At 39.8% G+C, this 21127-nt stretch overlaps 1 protein-coding gene across 1 annotated transcript in view; it reads right to left on the reverse strand.

The window, feature by feature from the left end:
* The window catches only part of B3GAT2 (beta-1,3-glucuronyltransferase 2), a 74174-nt gene that overhangs the window by 23246 nt on the left and 29801 nt on the right, over positions 1 to 21127 (reverse strand). The window contains exon 2 of the mRNA XM_046004791.1: positions 3328 to 3472. Within this exon, the coding sequence (XP_045860747.1) occupies positions 3328 to 3472 (145 nt within the window). The remainder of the gene's footprint in view (positions 1 to 3327; positions 3473 to 21127) is intronic.

Below are 21127 nucleotides of genomic sequence, written 5' to 3' on the forward strand. Positions count from 1 at the left end.
CGAGTGACAGGAGAGGCTGTAACTTCACAGAAATCCAGGCGGGACAGACCCCGACGGGCTTCCAGTGAAGGGGCTCACCACCCCCACAGTGAAGGGGCTCACCACCCCCACAGCAAGACCGTTGTGGAAATGCACCCTGATGGTGAGGCATCAAGTCTCTCCCTCAGCTTGTGGGAATCCAGGAGAGGCCCAGGCTCCAGCGCAGTCCTCACCTCTCTCCCATAGACTGTTTCCTGAGCAGCTGCCCCGACTGTCCAGAGGCCAGCATGAAACTGGCCTCCCGGCTTCTCTCTCCCCTTCTAGACACTGTGAGCACATGTAACTTAAAAATGAAGTGGGAGGGGCACCTGGGTGGTTCAGTGGGTTAAGCCTCTGCCTTTGGCTCAGGTCATGATCTCAGGGTCCTGGGATCAAGCCCCGCATCAGGCTCTCTGCTCAGTGGGGATTCTGCTTCCTCCTCTCCCTCTCTCTGCCTGCCTCTCTGCCTACTTGTGATCTCTCTGTCAAATAAATAAATAAATAATCTGTTTAATTTAAAAAAAAATGAAGTGGGAAGTACCATTTGTATGTGAAGGTCTGTGAGGTCTTGCCCTGCTTCCCACAGAGAACACGTGAATCTTGCGTGAAATGTAAACAAAGCTGTGACTTTTTAAGTTTTAGGAGGAGAACAAACTCCCTCCAAATCAGAATTATCACCGGATTAACCAAATCACTCTCACTTAAAGGCTTCCAAAAATACTAATAATCTACTGAAAACTAATTTGCAAAAGCAAGTGCATGTGTGAAGAAAATAATTTAGTGCGGCAAAACCTATTTTCTTAGAGACAGAAATTGCATTCCTATTTTGAAATGAGGATAATTAAGAAATAGGCCAATCATTCGTATTTTATGATAGTCCTTATATTATGCTTTGAAAATATACTGAAATGTTCACAAAAGGCCAAACATCAGTCATGTCATAGACCGAAGTAAAGAGGTACCAAATATCTTGTCACAGGCCAGGCCTAATGCATAAAACCCATGTGCCTTTCTTGAATTTTATATATATCTATTTGGATCCAAACTCTGGGGGGAATCAATGCAAATATTCAGTGGGTTTACTGGATACTCGATCATCTACGTAAAAGTTCTTACAATAAAATTCAGAAAGACTTAATCCAAGCTGTCCTCACCTTGAAGCCACCTTGCAGGGTTGTGGGCAGAGATTCTGTGTATAAGGAGACATGTCTGCAGAGCCTGTGGTGAAGCAAGGCTCTGGGAAAGGTAAGGACCAAACACCTATCAGCTGGCTGCTTTAGCAGTCTCAACTCCTCACTTAGGAACCAGGGACCTGGACACCTGAGTGGCTCAGTCAGTTAAGCGTCTTCCTTCCACTCAGGTTAAAAAAAACATGAGGTCCTGGGATCAAGTCCCACATTGAGTCCTGCCCCTGTGGAGCAGGGAGCCTGCTTCTCCCTTTGCCTCTGCCTTTCTCTCTCTCTCTCATGAATGAATAAATAAAATCTTAAAAAAAAAAAAAAAAAAAAAAAGGACCAGGGACCTAGGGACCTGGCTTCTCTTTGAGCTTCCCAAGGACAGAAGCTTGGAGAAGGAAGAACACACCAGAGAAGACCTCAGTGGTCGTTCACGCTCTATCTCATCTACACACAGGGAAACGAAGTCCTAGGGAAGCAAAAGACTTTGTCTTTTCTGCTCAGAGTTATACTTCCTCTCAGCAAGAAACCAGATTCTCCAAAGACACAGCCTTTTAATTTCAGAGCGATGAACTCCCATTTCATTGAGGAAAGGCCTCTTTTGGGAACCCTCAGGACCTTCCAAGTATGGCTGACCTCGCCTCTGTCTGCCTTCAGGTGACGCATTTGGTGGAGACGGCACTCAACCCTGAGGCTGCAGGGACTGAAGACCAACGGGTAAGGCTTATGTTGGGGGAGGTCAGAAAATAGAGAGGGGAGCCCAGGGCAGGGTGACCAGGGAAGGGTAAGAGTGCCAAACCATCCCTGGGGTCAGAGACCATGAAATACATTTCCATAAAACTGACACTCGGGAAATATTTGTGAAACACTGAGTAAAAATATCCTAGTCTGTTCCCTCCCGCAATGCAGGGCAAGAGGTCTCCCACAGCGTCGTGCCCCAGAACTCGCCCCAGCAAATCTCCCTCCTCGCAGTCTTCATAATCTTGCTACCTCAAATTTACAGGAACGTCAAAATAAAAGTGATGAATCCAGTTCAGAACGCAGTCTTCGTCCCATCAGAATTCTGAGTGTAGAGATTTTGAGTGCAGTTGGGAAATACACACAAAGGACTGGCCAAGCACAGGACGACAGACAGACAGACAGACAGACAGACAGACAGATAGGGCTGTGTTCTAGAGTTGAAGATGGAGGAGATTAATCTTGAGGCTTTTCTGCCTCCATCTTCTAGGTTATAAACGTCAGTGATTTTTCTTGCCTCTAAGCCTCATGTTTTAAACTGCATCCTTCCACAGTTACCACAGGCATCATCTTATATAACCCACCGAAAAGGAGTCACTTCATGATAATGTAGCATTTTAGGATTTGTGGACTACTATAGGTCTTACTCAATTCAATGGTTTGGTCAGAGAATCAAAACTTCATTTTTTTAGAGGGAGGAAGGGCAGAGAGAGAATCTTAAGCAGACTCCACATCCAGCATGGAGTCCAATGTAGGGCTTGGACTCACAACCCTGAGATCATGAGCTCAGTCAAAATCAAGTGTTGGGCTCTCAACTGACTGAGCCACCTAGGTGCTCCATGGGATATAAACTTTAAAAGATAGTTATACTCAGTTAAGCAATGGTTGAAAAACCAGAAACCCAATTTTATGTTTCAGCTATTAAATGTATCAATAAGCACTGAATTTATCAATTGAGCATGAAAATGATTAGCTTATCAATTTCACATCACTATTAAACTTATCAATAAGCATGTTATATACTGAAACCAACTGGACTCCTAGAGAGGGGAACCAGAAGGCACAGCAGCAGCCCCAGTGAGGAGGGGCCAAGTCTGGTTCCCACCACTGACCGGACACACAGCCCAGCACCCGGCACACACACGCTTGTTGAAGAGATGGCCGCATGGACAGCTGACTGAAATGGGACAGAATAATCATTTCTAAGCACCCATGAGGTCCATTTCTCCTTGAATTAATCAAAAAGCCTGCTTCAAAGGTTTACTTAGTTTATCTGCAGAACAGAATACGACGTAGGGTCTTTCAAGGCTTCCTTCCCCCAGCGCACTGTTACAACAAACAGGACCCCTGGAAGAACAATCAGGGAGGAGCAAAGGTCACCGTCCACACTCCTCACCTGCCATGTCGATGGCAAAAGGCCTGTCTGCTCTCCAGCCGGTGTACCAGCCCACGACTTTGCCGTTTTCCACCAACGGACGTTCATAGCGTCGCCCACCAACCAGGCCCACTGGCCAGACAGAGACTTTGCGTGTAGTTCGCATCTATAAAAAGGGAAAGAGATGTGGTTTAAGTTTCCTGAGGGAAAACAACTCGAAGGGAGGAAAGAAATGTGAACCACGTAGAAGAAATGGGGTAGTGGTGTGGGGTGGAGGTACGGCACAGATTTTCAGAAGCGGAAGGTCCCGACAGAACCCTTCTACTGGCAGACTGCTGCCTGATGCCCGGCCACTGGGCGCCATCAGCCACCCTCTGTCACAGAGTCAGCTGGTGGCTCAAGGCTTGAGAGAAAGGAAGTGGGTGTCAGTATCTGGACATCACTTATTTGAAGCTAAGTTGTGACTGTCAAAAATATTTTCTCTTTGCTTCCAAGGTGAATCTTCATACTTGGCATCTTTGGAAGCGAAAGGGTTGACTCCCTTTAGGAAACTTGACTGCTCAGTAACAGTAAAAAGTTCACTCAGAAAAGCCGCAGGAGTTGCCTTTCTTCTCTGACTTGTTTATTTATACAAACACAGAAACATTGGCTGAGGGTGTTACGAATGGCATCCAGATAGAGAGGGGATACTGGGCATCCTCAAGAGACCAAAAAACAAAAAACCCCACACCCTACATTCCACCTTTCAAGGACAACTGAGCCCAACTAGAGGAGGAAAAGCATCATGAGGCAGCTGGAGAAGCTCTCCTTCTCTCTTCCAGCACACACGGTAGTATCTGGTGGAATTCTGGTTAAAGACAGCCCTCCGCTGAAAGTGATTTACTGGATTTCTTTAAGGGAAAAGACATGTTCACAACAAAGCTTGCTGATGGGGGGCAGCACTCTGGGGTGATCACCACCTTCTAAGACAGATGTGAAACAGGACCGTGAGCAGCCCACAAGACACCTTTGTGCAAACTAGAAGCTTCCCTTTCCTCGGGCACACACGTATGCCAGGCCCATGGCTTGGCCATTAGAGTAAGGCTGCTTTCAGCTCCACGCACACTCTCAGCGGGGGGTGTCCTTGGGCATAACCTACACAGCTGCATTTGGTGGACTGTTGTAATGACAATTTCAACACCAAAGCGTTTTTTGCCCCTCCAACACCAAAGCTTTGTGTTCAGCATGGATTCTGCTGGAGATTAAGTCCCTCTCCCTCTGCTCCTCTCATTGTAAGCGTGCGCTCTTTCTCTCTCCTCCTAAAATAAAATCTTTAAAAAAAAAAAAAATAGAATCTTTGCCTAACTCAAAATCACAAGAGTTTTCTCCTCCTCTCTACAAGTATTATAGTAGTCGCTTTTAGGTTTATGATCTATTTAGGTTATAATCTAGTTAGCATTAATTTGTGAGTATGCTATGAGAGGCTGACTACATCACCCAAGCACCCCTGAAGCTATGTTTTCTCCTTTTCACATAGGGATATTGTTTTCCAACCACAGTATGTAAATGGATATGTGAGTGTCCCAGAGCTGAACTGTCTTTGCACCTTTGTGGGTTTATTTATGGACATGCTCCTCTGATCTGCTGGTCCATTTGTTGATCTTGATGCTAACACACTGCCCTGATTTACTGTGGCTCTAGAGTACTCTAGTAGTCCGGCAGTTTTAATCCTCTGTTCATCTTCATCAAAGTTGTTTTAACTGTTCTAATTCCTTTTCCTTTCCATATGAGTTTCAGATGCACTTTGAACATTTTAGCAAATTTTTATTGGGATTGCATTAAATCTATGTATCAATTTGGTGAGAACAGACAGATTAACAAAATCGGGTCATGAATAAGACATAGCTCTTCATTTACGTATATTTTTCATTTTCCTCAGCAATGTTTTCGTGATTTTTTTTTTTTTAGATTTTATTTATTTGACAGAGAGAGATCACAAGTAGGCAGAGACACAGGCAGAGAGAGAGAGGAGGAAGCAGGCTCCCCGCTGAGCAGAGAGCCCGATGCAGGGCCAGGGGCCAGGACCCTAAGACCATGACCTGAGCCAAAGGCAGAGGCTTAACCCACTGACCCACCCAGGTACCCACGTGATTTAATTCTTGAATCAATATTAACGTTTAATGTTTTGTGTCCTAGGTCATCTCCGTAGGTGGGGAAAAACAAACAAACAAAAAAAAGTTTACTAAAATTTCCACAGAAATATCACCCTCTCCCCAACTCACTCTACCCTCAAACTCCTGTTCCCTCACACACTGCAGAAAGTGTAAACATTTCTATCTGTCTTATGTATCAAACGTGCAAAGATATGAAAAAACTAAAATCTAAATACACGTGCTTTTCCTAAATTGACACAATGGCCTTATATCTACCTTTAAGGTATTAACAATAGTCCTCTGTTCTTTTTGGTATTTCCTTAAAATGTGCATGATTTTTCAGCTCCTAAATTGCTTTTGCCCAGAGCATTAAATTTTCAAGTCTGCCAAACGCTGGGAAACAGACCCTTTCTCCACCTCGTGTGTCCTCTTGAAAATGCATAGGTTGTGCCCTACATATGTCAGGTGCCCCAAAATTCTTGATACGCACCAGGGAATAACTGAAAGGAAGACCACGTGTAACAAGCAAGCAGTGTGTGCCTGTGCAGGCCAAGGGACCAGCTCACCATCAGAAGAGGAGGACAGACAATAAACGAACAGAAGTTTAAAATGATTTTAAAATAGGAATGGAGAAATCACCATTAAGGAGAATAAACCATAACTGCGAGACCACTAGCATGAGGGAATTAAACATGGCCAAACCTGCATTGCGGCAGGCATTTCACTTAAGCTGGGCCAGGAAAGACATGCAGGATTTGGCCCGCAGGCTTCAGAAGAGCCTCAGGTTCTAGGTAACGAGATGAATCCAAGAAACAAAACTTCCCATTTCTGTGCCAGTTTCTTGCTAGAAAATGCAGGTTTGGCTTATCACATTCCAAATTCCTGAGAGCAGCTCAGAGCTAACACTTACTTATGCCGGATTTTTTCAGAGAATTGGGTGTTCAAAGGTGAAGGAGTGACTATCTGAACACAGGTGATATGGCAGGATTATGTATGCGAAATTAAAAAAAAAACTTGTCATTTAAATAGTTTAATACTTGGAAGGATCCAGATGCCCTTGTCATATGCGCACAGCTCTGAGAGTCAGCGTGGAACGCTCCATCAGAGTCAGACACACGGCCCCTCGGTACCCCACCGCTATATCACATGGAATGTGCCAGACATTTCAAAGGAAAATAGCACAGCTATTTACAGAACTTCTTTATTTCACCCCTGGGAGCTATCCTTTGTTCTGTGTCCTTTTCACTCAATCTATGCTCTTTAAGAATTCCTCAGCAGCCACCTTTTCTGAGAAGGGGGGAAGATACCAATGACTGTTACTATTAAAAGTAAAAGCACTTTCATATAACTGAAATATTCTTGGTATTTAAGTTTTGTTACTTTATTAACACAAAATAATAGTTACATAATGTGCACAACCTCAAGTGCCTGGTATGAGCCCCAATCTAAAACAGAGGACTAAACCACTAGATAGAAGATGAAGAGGAAGCAATTCACATATTTCTAAGAGTTACAATATTACAAATAGATCCCCAAAGCATTCTCTTCCCATTTATTCAATGCCAAAGTAATAATTTATCATTTATTTCTCCCACCATGACCTCAATTAAATAGACAGGACTTGCACAGCAATGTTAACCAGCCAAAATTGTGGACAATTTCTATAGCCCCAAGGGCTAATAAGAACACAAAAGACACCTCTGGTACATCTCCACACTCTTCCTAAATGCCTATCGAAGGGCAGGCGTGCCCGACTGGCTCACCTAGCTGGCTCAGCCGATTAAGCAGCAGTCTTGATCTCAGCGCAGGTCTCGAATTCAGGGTTGTATGTATGTTCAAGCCTGTGACAGGTTCCACTCTCCTGTGCTGTGGACACTACTTTTATTTTATTTATTTATTTATTTATTTATTTAATTTTAAGATTTTATTTATTTATGTGACAGACAGACAGATCACAAGTAGGCAGAGAGGCAGGCAGAGAGAGAGAGGAGGAGGAAGCAGGCTCCCCACTGAGCAGAAAGCCTGATGCGGGGCTTGATCCCAGGACCCTGGGAGCATGACCTGAGCCAAAGGCAGAGGCTTTAACCCACTGAGCCACCCAGGCGCCTCTGGACACTACTTTTAAAAACACCAAAAGCCAAAAACAACAAGAAAAACTATCCCAGGGCAGGTGGTGGTTGTTCATCTTCATCTTCTCCAGGAAAGAAAGGAGGCAGGTAACTACTTCCCCCACCTGTGTCTGGTGACCCTCACCAACAATCAGCTCTTGGGTTTTTTAGCCAACTATTTTTTTTTCTGCAGCTTTACAACATTTTGGTCCCTCCCTGGGGAACAGCTAAGAGCCAGATCCAGGGACTGGAACACTCCAGAAGATCACACTAGGTGATCATCAGAATGTCCTTAGAGTAAAGCAGAAAGAGTTAAACAAACACCTTCAGCTTCCTTGAAGACACACCACTAAGGTGAAATCTTGTCTTATTTTTTCCAAAGGGAAATGAATAAAGTTCTTGATCTTCTGAAATTTAAAATGCTGTAAGTGAGGTGGGGAAATTGGAGGGGGAGACAAACCATGAGGGACTGTGGACTCTGAGAAAAAAACTGAGGGTGTTGGGGGGGATGAAGGTGGGGGTTTGGGTGAACCTGGTGGTGGGTATTATGGAGGGCACGTATTGCATGGAGCACTGGGTGTGGTGCATAAACAATGAATCCTGGAACGCTGAAAATAAAATAATTTTTAAATAAATAAATAAAAATTAAAATGCTATAGGCAACTTTAAGGAGAATTACAATAAAAAATGTAAGCAGGATACAAAGCAGGCTCTGTATCCTGCTTCTTTAACACTGCAGTGGGAAAGAAAAACACACTAAATCCAAAAGGATCCAGTAAACAGAAGACACAAGGAAAGAACAGGACAAATACAAGGAAAAAATACAAAAATGACCTGGAGTTGAGGATCCTTCTCCAATTTCACTGTCCATAAACATCTGATATTTCCAACAGAGAAACTACATTACGTAATCGAATGTACCCATAAAATTCCTTGGGAACAAGTTTGAAAATCAATGTCATATCTGTGCTTTCTTTCTTGCATCTGCCCCCTAATGGTTTTAGCATCAATTTCCTTCAACTAATGGACACTTGGCTCAATACTATTCATTCCAGAGTCCTTCACCTATCTTTATATTGCCTAGGATTTTTTTTTTTTTTTGCCTGATTTCCCTATACCTCCATTCCCACAGCATGAACTTTTGAGGTGCATAAAATACCTAAGAATTCTAGAAAGCAGAAATGTTCCTAATGTTATATTCTAAACCCATCTCCTATGTCATTGGTTAGAAGATCAAGTCTAACATTTCTTCCACACCTGCTGTATTTTTTCACTAAACACCCATCATATAATGTGTGTCCAGTGCTGTGCGAGGCCCTGAGCAAGGCTGACAAGGTTCTCATCTACCAAGCCAACATTCCAGGAGAGAAAAAGCAACGACACATTGAATCGCAAAATTAGTTACTTAATTTCCATGCTGATAAGGGCTGTAAGGGAAGAAGACAGTCTAGGAGCAGGATGCAGAGGATCTGACGTGATCTGGGATCTGCTGAAGTTTCCTTGAGGACATCAGCATGAGCTAAGTCTAAAGCCTGAAGCATGAACTACTGTGGACAAGAAGATCAAAAATATTCCAGGAAAAGGAACTCAGGTTCATGGGCTCCTGACAGGGATATTCCCCTGCATTCCTTAATTGAAACAAAACAAAACAAAACAATCTATTGTGGACAGTGGCTGTTAGGAGTCAAGTTTCTCACTGTTGTAGTAAGAATTTACAGATAAACAGAAGAGAAAGCTAGAATTATCCATGTGGTTATAAATTAGAGCTTGAGACATCAATATGAACTCATTTTTAGCTGAAATGGTTATACAGATAGAGAGATGTGTCTACATGGGTTAGTATACAGATAGTTATACAGATGAGTATTGAGGTGGTTATACCGATAGAGAGATGTGTATACATGGATTATATCACACATATATTTCCTTGCTCTATCAGCAGACAAGGCCCAGAAATAATGACACTCCAGTACCAATGAGCCCATCTGGTGCCCAGATCTTGGTTTCTAATATCATACTCTAATATAAGGAACGAGAGCCACTTGCAGAAGTAGCTGATTCTAGGTCTGAGGCAAAAAATACACAAGACATATCCCAAGATATCTTTACAGTCAGAAAGTAAGGAAGTGCTCAAGAACAAAAGCAAATAAAAAAACTGCACATTGATTGGAGCATATAAAAACACTCAGGAGTCAACTGCAAGAGCTCCAATTGGCCAAAGCTAGAACAATGTGAGCTACAAATTAAGGAGTACTGGATTGTACCCTAAAGTATAAAGTAAATACTAAGCACTAATATAAACTGAAATATATAAATGATTGAATGAGTAAGTGGACAATAGACAAATCTCCCATTCAGAAGCATTCCAAAAAATGTATGCAGATAACTTCCCAACAAGGAGGTGGAATGCATTCCTTAAGTATGAGCTGCTCACAGTAGCTTCTTTCCAAAAGAAAATCCTGGAAGGAAGTTTGGAGTGGGGAAGGTGCTTTACAGTAAAGAGAGCTGATGAGACAAATGATCAAGGTTAACATCAACATTGGTAAGTCATGTTGATAGTATGCATCTTTCTTATGATGTACCAAGAAAGGCTACCTCTATGGTCTTTTCTAATATCATTCTTCAATAAAAGGAGCCGGGGCTTCTCGGAGAACTGGCTAATTCTAGGAGTGGGCAGAACAGACACAAGGTGAGCATGAAGCATCTTATATTACCAAGAAGCAAGGAAGTGTTGAAAAGCAAACAAACAAACAAGAACCTCAAGCAAACCCACAGTGATGGAGATATGTCAAAAAGACAGAGCCGACTGAAAGAGTTCCAATGGTCAGAACCAGAACAACCTGAGTCATAAAATAATGTTGATTTTCTGTACCCTCGATGTGATGTTATGAACATAGCACTTACCACTGTGGTCTTCTTCCTTGAAACCAGTAATCCCACAATCTACTCAGGAAAAACATTGGACAGATTCCAATAGAGGGGAGTCCTCTAATACACTTAACCAGTGCTCCTCAAAATTGTCAAGATCATCGATAGCAAGAAAAATCTGAGAAACTGTCACCGCCAAGAAGAACCTCAAAAAACATGACAACTCAATGTAATGTGGCATCTAAGATGGGATCCTAAAACAGAAAAAGGCCATCAGGTACAAACCAAGAACATCTAAATAAAGAATATACGTTGGTTCATACTGGTTCATTCATTGTAATACATGGTACTGTAATAATGTAAAATGCTAATAGAAGAGGAAACTGAATATGAAGTATAGGAAATTTTCTAGTATCTCCTCAGTTTTTCTATAAATCAAAAACTTCTGTTTTTTGGAAAGAGGGAAGATGGGACAGAAAGAGATGGGAGAAGATCCTGAGCTCACCACTTCCCAGGGACAAACCAAGACAACTACATATACTGCAGCTCACTCTGAAAATGACCTGAAGTCTGGGAGAACCAACCTTCCACATCTAAAGTCCTAAGGAGAAGTCCACATTGAATAGAGTAGGAGGGGCAGAGATGCAGCTGGGAGCCAAACCTCCAGCTTGGCTACCCACAATCAGAAGGGACATCACAAGCATAAGCAGCAAAGGGATCAAGGCCCACACCAGGAATGCCCAGACCTGAGGACCTGCGCTGGGAAGGTAAGTCACCACAATACTGGCTTTGAAAGTCAGCAGGAATGAACTCCTGGAGAGCCAGAGAGGCCATGGGAAACCAAGTGTCTGCTTTAAAGGGCTAGCACACTGTATCATGCTGCACAAGACCCAGCACAGAAGTAACAGTTTGAAAAGCACCAGGAACAGAAGTGCTGCTGGCACCGATTTTTTTGCTCTCCTTCAGCCCACATAAGTAGTTGCACAAGTAACATTATATAGGATGGACTACATGTTCAACCACAAAATAAGTCTCAATAAATTTAAGAAGACTGAAATTATATTCACCTTTTCCAATCAGAAATCAATTACAATAAAAGAACCAGAACACAAATGTGGCACTAAAAAGCGTGATACTAAACAACAAAGGGGTCAACAAAGAAATCATAGAGAAAAACAAAAAATACCTGAGACAAATTGAAATGGAAACACATTGGTTCAAAATCTTTATAACACAGCAAAAGCAGTTCTAAGAGAAAATTTACAGCAACATAGGTCTGTCTTAAGAAACAAACAAATTCTCAAACAATCTAAACTTACAACTAAAGGAGCTAGAAAAAGAACTACACCAAGGTTGGTAGAAGGAAAAAATAATAAGTTACAGAGAAGAAATAAATAGAGACTAGAAAAAAAAATAGAAAAGATCAATAAAACTAAGAGCTAGTTCTTTGAAAACATAAACAAAATTGATAAACCTTTAACCAGACTCAAGGAATAAAAAATATTCACATGAAACCAGAAATGAAAGAAAAGAAACACACTCAAAACACACACACAAAACAAAAACAGAATTATAAGACTACTACACACAAAAAAATTATATGCCAACAAATTAAGAAACCTAGAAGAAATGGATAAATTTCTAGACACAATCTTCCCTGACAGAATCAGAAACAAATAGAAAATCTGAACAGACCAATTACTAGTAAAAAAATTAAATAAATAATAATAAAAAAATTCCCAACAAACAAAATCCAAGACCAGATGGCTTCACAAGTGAATGCTACCAAACATTTGAAGACAACTTAATAGCTATCCTCAAACTATCCCAGGAAATAGAAGAGGAAGGGATGCTTCCAAATTCATTCTATGAGATCAGCATTACTCTGATACCAAAACCAGAAAAAGACACTACAAAAAAAAGAAAATTATAGACCAGTATCTCTGATAAACATAGATGCAAAAGTTGTCGACAAAATATTAGCAAATCAAATGTAAAAATACATTAAAAATATCAATCACCACAATCAAGTGGGATTTATTCCAGGTTGCAAAGACGGTACAATATATGCAAACTGATTAACATGACCTACCATGTTAACAAAGTGAAGAATAAAAATCATACAGATGCAGAAAAACCAACAAAATTCTACATCTCTTCATGACACAAACAAAATAAATGGGTATAGAAGAAACATACCTCAACATAAAAAAGATCATACATTACAAACCCACAGCCATCATCAAACTCAAGGGTGAAAAGGCAAAAGCTTTTCCTCTAAGATCAGGAACAAGACAAGGATTCCTATTCTCACCACTTTTATTCAATATAGAATTAGAAGTCCTAACCACAGCAATCAGATGAAATAAAAAGCATTTGAATTGGCAAGGAAAAAGCAAAACCATCACCACTGGTGGACAAAATGATGAATATAGGAAACCAGAAAGACTCCATCAAAAAAAACAAAACAAACAAAAAAAAACTGTTACAATAAATGAATTCAGTAGAGTAGAAGAATAAAAATATCAATAGATGGAAATCTGTATTTCTATATACTAAAAACAAACTAGCAAAAAAAGAAATTAAGAAAACAATACCATCCACAATTGCATCAAAAATAATAAAATACCAGGTGCCAGGATGGCTCAGTCAGTTGAAAGTCTGCCTTCAGCTCAGGTCATGATTTCGGGGTCCTGGGATGGAGCCCCAGGTCAGGTTCCCTGCTCAGCAGGGAGTCTGTTTCTCCCTCTCACTCTGAACCCCCACCACCCCGTTACACTTGTGCTCATGCTCTTTCTTGCTCTCTCTCTCTCTCTCTCAAATAAATACATACAATCTTTTTTTTTTTTTAAAGAATAAAATATCTAGGAATAAACTTAACCAAAAAGGTGAAAGACCTGTACTCTGAAAACAAGGATATTGTTGAACTAAAGGTGACACACACAAATGGAAAGATATACCATGTTCAGGGACTGGAAGAATTGTTAAAATGTCCATATTACCCAAAGCAATCTACAGATTCAATGCAATCCTCATTGAAATACCAATGGTATTTTTTCACAGAACTAGAAAAGATAATCCTAAAATTTGTATGGAACCACAGAAGATAAGCCAAATTGCCAAAGTAATCTTAAGAAAGAACAAAGTTGGAGGTATCACAATCCCATATTTTAAACTATGCTACAAAAGTGTAGTAATCAAAACAGTATGGTACTAGCACAAAAACAGACACACATATCAATCGACTAAAATAAAGAGTCCAGAAATAAACCCACACTTATATGATCAATGAATCTATGACAAAAGAAGAATATACACCGAGGAATAGACAGATTCTTCAATAAATGGTGTTGGGATAACTGGACAGCTACACGCAAAAGAATAAAACTAAACCACTTTCTTATACCATACATAAAAATAGTCAAAATGAATTAAAGACCTAAATGTGAGACTTGAGACCATAAAAGTGCTAAAAGTAAAATAGGCAGTAATCTAGTGGACATCATTCTTACAAAATTTTTCTGGATATGTCTACCCAAGCGAGGGAATCAAAAACAAAAATAAACAATGGGGACTACATTAAGCAAAATGGCTTTTGCACAGGAAAAGGAGCCACGGACAAAATGAAAAGGCAAACTAGTAAATGGGAGACAATATTTGCAAATGATATAACCAATAAGCTGTTAATATACAAAATATATAAAGTTGTCCTACAACTCAACACAAAAATAAACCAAACAATCTGATTTAAAAATGGGCAGAGGACCTAAACAGACATTTTTCTGAAGACGACATACGGATGGCAAACAGACACATGAAGAGATGTTTGTCATCAGGGAAGTGCAAATCAAAACAACAGGGAGATACCACTTCACCCTCATCAGAATTGCTAGTATCAAAAAGACAAGAAATAACAAGTGTCAAAGAGGATGTGGGAAAAATGAACCCTTGTGCACTGTCAGTGGGAATTTAAGTTGGTACAGCCACTGTGGAAAACAGTGTGGAGGTTCCTCAAAAAACTAAAAATAGAAGTACCATAAAATCCAGTAATTTCACCTCTATATTTACTTGAAGAAAATAAAAAGACTAATTAGAAAATATATATGCACCTCTGTTTACTGTCGCATTAATTATACGGAAGCAACCGAAGTGCCCATCAACAGATGAATGGATAAAGAAGATGTGGTGTATATACAATGGAGTAGAAAGAAATCTTGTCATTTGTGACATTATGGATAGACCTAACAGGAAATATGCTAAGTGAAAAAAGTCCAAAAAAGACAAACACCTTACGATTTCACTTATGTGTGGAATCTAAAAACCAATCAACCAAATAAAAAGCAGACACAGACTCATAAATACAGAGAAAAGAATGGTACTTTCCAGAGGGGAAGGGAGTAAGGCAAGGGGTAAAATAGGAGAAATAGGTGAAAAAGGAGAGTAACAGATACAAACTCCCAGTTAGAAGTCAGAGTTTTGTTGCAACATGGACGGGACTGAAAGTGATTGTGCTGAGTGAAATAAGTCAAGCAGAGAGAGTCAAGTATCATATGGTTTCACTTATTTGTGGAGCATCACAAATGACATGGAGGACATGGGGAGATGGAGAGGAGAAGGAAGTTGAGGGAAATTGGAAGGGGAGGTGAACCATGAGAGACTATGGACTCTGAAAAACAACCTGAGGGTTTTGAAGGGGCGGGGGTGGGAGGTTGGGGCAACAGGTGGTGGGTAATGGGGAGGGCACGTACTGCATGGAGCACTGGGTGTTGTGCAAAAACAATGAATACTGTTACGCTGAAAAAAAATTAATTAATATCAAATAAAAAAAAGTCAGAGATGAAAAATACAGCATAGGGAATATAGCCAATAACACCATATTAACACTGTATGGTAACAGATGGTAACTACGCTTACCATGGTAAGAATTTTATGTTTATACTTTTTTTTAAAGGTCTTATTTGTTTGACAGAGACAGAGAGAGCACACAAGCAGGTGGAGTGGCAGGCAGAGGGGAAGGGAAAAGCGGGTTCCCCCCACCAAGTAGAGAGCTGGACCTGGGGCTCGACCCCAGGACTCTGGGATCATGACCTAAGCTGAAGGCAGACGCTTAACAAACGGAGCCACCCAGGTGCCCCTATGTTTATACTTGTCAAATCGCTATGCTATACAACTGAAACTAATGTACATCCACTACAGTTTAATTAAAAATAAAAATAAACAAAACTGGTTACTTTACAAGAATAAAGTCCATTATTTTAAAAAAATAATTTAAAAGTTTCTAAGCCAATCATTCCTTTTCCATCCACCCCTGTGAGGTATGATGCAGACTTATTTTCTAGCTTGGGGGTCAATTTTTCTCTCACTTTTTGTGTTCTTAGGTATTGTGAAGACCAGAGAAGCACGGGTCCAAACATGGTCCTGCAGCAAAGTGTGGTTTGGTCTGCACAGAGATGTTGTGTTTTAAATTGAGACATGTTACAATCCAAAGATTTCTGGTGTCTCTGAAAATTCGGCAAGCTGGGCTAGCATTACACACGGCAACTGGCACTGCAAGGCCACTACATAGCCTTCCCCTGTTGTCCATGGTCCCCGCCTCTCCCATCACGGCCCCAAAAGCTGAGTGTCAATCACCATGATTACTAGTTGGTGCTGTCACAGGAAATATTCTTATCTCCAAAGTGGGAAAACAGAAACACACCACATGGGCCATACATTTTAAGAAAAAGGGAGGCAACACTGTCGTGTGTATGGAAATGAGAGATGTTCCTATATATTTAATATTCAAAGTATGTATATAAGGCACCATTAGAAACATAGGAACTACAAGAAATACATGAAAAAGGAACATAATTAAAAACCTTAATAAATGAAAATAAATTAGGTTATAGTTTCAGGCCTTCAAGTTTTAATACCAATTAAGTAAATGCTTACACATGGCCAACTTAAGTATGCCACATGCTTAAAAATATATGAATTTGTGAATCCTGGTATGATTATCTGGGAGGAGCTAGCTTGGGCTCTGCTTATTATAAAGCTACTCTAATCAAGACAATGAGATATTAGTGTAAAGATAGGTAAATAAATGAAAGAGATCAGAATTCATAAGGAGTTCTTCCCATAGATGGTTGGTTGATTTTTTTTTTGTTTTGTTTTAAGTAGTATGCTGAGGCAATGCAATGGGGGAAAGGACAAAGTTTTTAACACATAATGCTGGAAGAATTGGGTATCTATGGAAGGAAAAGAAAGGGGAGGGGAAGGGAAGGGAGGGGAAGAAAGGGAAGGGGAGGGGGAGAGAGAGGGAAGGGAAGAGAAGAGAAGGGGAAAGGGAAGAAAAGAAAAAAAAAAAAGAAAAGAACTTTAATCTCCATGTCTCACAAATTCATAAAAACTCAAAATGGAATCATGGTCCTAAGTACAAAAACTAAATTTATACAACTTGCAAAAGAAAATACGGAAGAAAATCTCTGAAGTCTTAGGGTAGGCAAAGATTCCTCAGGTAGTACCTAAAAATGCTAACTTTAAAAACAAATCAGAAATTGAAATTAAAATTTTCTACTCTCCCAGAAGATACTCTTAGCGATTTTTTTTTTAAATCAAGTCACAGACTGGAAGAAAACATTCTAATACCTATCCCTGACAAAAAGCTTATATTCAGAATACATAGAATTCTTATAGCTCAACAAAAATGTCTAAAGGATGAATAGCTTTAACCACTGTTAACCTTAAACAATTAAAAAACAGGTCAAAAGATTTGAACAGACATTTCATCAAAGAAAATGAACTATTAGCACATGAAAAGATGTTCTCTATCATCAGTCATGAAAAATAAAAATCAGCAAATTAAAGCCAGCAATTAAAATCACAGGATACCATTATATACCCACCAGAAGAGCTAAAATTAAAAGACTGACAATACCAAGTGATGACGAAGATGTGGAGTAGCTGGGTCTCTTATACATTCCTGTTGGGAGGATAAAATGGTACAACCACTCTGGAAACCAATGCAGTAGTTTCTTATAAAATTAAAAAATATATACTTATCATATGACCCAGCAATTCCATTTCTAGATATTTACCCAAGGGAAAGGAAAGCCTAGTCAACATAAAAACCTGCACCTGAATGTTCACAGAAGCTTTATTCATATTAGCGATAAGCTGGAAACAGCCCAAACATACATCAGCTTGTAAACAGATAAACAATTTGTGATACATCCCTTCACTAGATTACTACTCAGCAATAGAAAGGAGTGAACTATTGATATTCATAACATGCCTGAACCTCAGAAAGATAATGCTGAGTGAAAGAAACTAGAAAAGAAGGCTACATACGGTACTATTCCAATTACATGAAATTCTACACTAGGCAAACTGATCTATAATGAGAGAAAGCAGATTGGAGGCCACGATGAAAACTGCCTATAAATGGTTATAAGGTGATAGTTACAAGGATGTGTTTGCTAAAATACAGTTAACTCTACACTTAAAATGAGTACATTTTATCATAAGTAAATTCTACCTCATAAATACAACTCAAAACAAAATAATTAAAAGGTTTTAATATGAATTCATGATTAGAAGAGCTAGAAATATCAACACCTCAATAGCAATAAATATATCAAGCACCCTGATCTTAGTTTGTAAATACCATTCTCCATGCTCCTTGGAATAGTGGCTGATTCCAGGACTGGCACAAGGAATGTATGAGTCTAGAATATTTTGTGCCAGAAAACCAAAGATATCCTCAGAGACAACAAAAGACATGTGGAATGAAGACAGAAGCAGGTCTGAAGTGTTGCTGGTCATTGTGGGAACAATTTGAGCATGAGGAGATGGAAGACGAAGAAGGACTCTGATAGATTAAACAAACAACACTGGGGGGAAAAGGACCAATAAGTCTAAGGTTACAAGCTGGGGTGTATGTGTGAGAGTGAAGCTGCTTTTTAAGAAGGATGCTAGCTAACAGAGGAAAAAAGAAAGGAGCAACAAGAAAATAACCACTTCATACCCACCATGTACTAATTCAAGCAAGAACGTTCACTGGATGTTAGAACTCTTGGGTAGAAGTTGAGAAACAAGACATTTAACTACTTTAGTATCAACCTGTGGCTTATCTAACAAACACAAAAGAAAAATATGTCCTCACAATGGAGAAATTTTGCAGTCACTGCCTCGACCCAGTGGTCAAGCTTGGTGTCACCACCCATAAGATGACCTAACAATATATCCACCCCACTGAATGCAGGAGAGGAAGACAAGGTCATCCATGTGGTATCCTGGCTAAAGGGGTTTGACCTGAACATATTTATGAGGAAACACATGACTGACAGATAACAACCAAATGCCACTTACTGTATGTGTGCACTTAACATCATGGTCAAACCTGTAAGCTATTTAAATTTCTACTTTCCTCAAAGCTTCTAGGAAGGAGGACACTGTTGCAGCAAAGAATCCCAGCCTAAGAGTAGAACATTATGGTGACAACATCAGACTGGAGAAAAGGTTTACTACTTTGGATGTCCACCCACCCCAAAAAGCCCATCCTCTCTCCAGCACCAATGTTAAAATATATTCCTTATAAAAATTTCAAGTAAGTTTCACCTATTCTATTATCCCTTGTATAGATCCATATACTGTAGTAAAATTTGGTGTTTACTGAAAATATGAACATGCCAATGACCATGAGTCTTCATTTGGATATATTAAAAAGTTAAGCTTCACATAACATCAAACATATAGTCAGGTCTGCAGAAAAATACGACAAACATGCCAATACAGTTCAGTATTGTAAGCTGGTGCCTCCTTTAAAATGTGATCCTTTTGCTACACATTCCCCAAAATGTTTCAAGAGTCCTGAGTTCTTTAATGGTAGAGAGCATGTTACTCCTCTCCGTGGCAGTGATATTCAGCACGTGAAAGGAAACTGTAGACTTTTCTTAGTATGGGTATTTAGAGCTCTAACCAACATCTGATGGCTAGTCTCATTTTTGTCCTAGCTCTTTCCTGACTCATATGCAAAGAAGCTAACCCACATTTCAAAAAAAGTTATAAATACTATGGACTTGAAAGCATTAAAAAATTAATATGGTCTCAGAGTATGTACTCTAGTGCTATGTGTATGAGTATGCATTCATGTGGGGGGGGAGGGGCGATACTGGGAGCACATATTGGATTGTTCAACTTCTTTTTCATCATTATGCAAGAGGTAGCAGGATTCACTACAAGAATGGAGGCATTGGTCATGCTCGATTTGCTTTCCTGAATGAGTACTGATCCCAAAGATTTTTGCTCTAGTTTGCTCAGAACTATAAGTATGTGAGAAATTTCCAATTCCTTCATTTCTGTCTAATTTCTCCATATGAAAACCAACTACCCATCTCCCATTATTCTCATGGAGAAAAGTTGTGCTGGTGGTTGGGGGAGGCCTTTACAGTGCTGAGATATTCTTAAAAGATGCTGGTTACTGGTCATCTAGTTTCAACATGATGTATGTTCTAGGATGGACACACACACACACACACACACACACACCCCATATACACACAAACCACACATAGCATTCTTTTAAGACAAGTTCTGAGAAAAACACATACTCACATTTCTTTCCCAGGCATTAAGATATAACCTCTCTTTTCACAGAAATGGGAAGTAATAAAATATTCTTTGTTTTATTACTCATCGACCCTGTTGCCTTGTCCCCTGTTTCATGTAAGACCCTTCTACCTGGAGGTTTCTTTCCCAATATTTAGTTAACATTTACTATTACTTCAATAAAAGGTTGAAGGCGATTTACAGAGATACACACACAAAAGAAAATTAAACAGAGATGACTGATAATCCATAGCTTTCCTATATATCAACAAATATCATGAAAAGAAGCATTACCACAGCAAAAGCAAATATGTAGTGTTAGGCATAAATTTATTGAGAGCAGTGCAGGAACCATAGGAAAGAAATTTTAAAACTTTATTAAAGAACAGAAATGAGGGTGCCTGGGTGGCTCAGTCATTAAGCATCTGCCTTCTGCTCAGGTCATGTTCCCAGGGTCCTGGAATCGAACCCCACAAGGGGCTCCTTGCTTGGCGGGAAGCCTGCTTCTCCCTCTCCCTCTCTCCCTGTTTGTATTCTCTCTCTCTGCGTCTCTGTCAATTCAATAAACAGTATTGGGAAAAATGGTCAGTGGTACATGCCAAAGTATGAAACTGGACTACTTTCTTAACACCATACACAAAAATAAACTCAAAATGGATTAAAGACCTAAATGTGAGACTAGAAGCCATAAAACTTCCAAAAGAAAACATAGGCAGTAATCTCTTGGACATCAGCCTTAGCGACATTTGTCTAGATATGTCTCCTTAGGAAAGGGAAATAAAAGCAAAACTAAACTACTGGAACTACACCAAAATAAAAAGCTTTTGAACAGCAAGGAAGCTATTAACAGAACAAAAAGGAAACCTAGTAAACGGGAGAAGATATTTGCAAATTATATATTCAATAAGGGGTTTATATCCAAAGTATATGAAGAACTCATACTATGCAACACCAGAAGGATAAACAAACCAGTTAAAAAAAGGACAGCGGACCTGAATAGACATTTTTCCAAAGAAGACATACAGGTGGCAAATGGACATATGAAAAGATGCTGAACATCACTAATAATTGGAGAAATGCAAATGAAAACCACACTGAGATATCACTTCATACTCATCAGAATGT

Source organism: Meles meles, chromosome 5 (assembly GCF_922984935.1).
Source record: "Meles meles chromosome 5, mMelMel3.1 paternal haplotype, whole genome shotgun sequence".
Lineage (NCBI taxonomy): Eukaryota > Metazoa > Chordata > Mammalia > Carnivora > Mustelidae > Meles > Meles meles.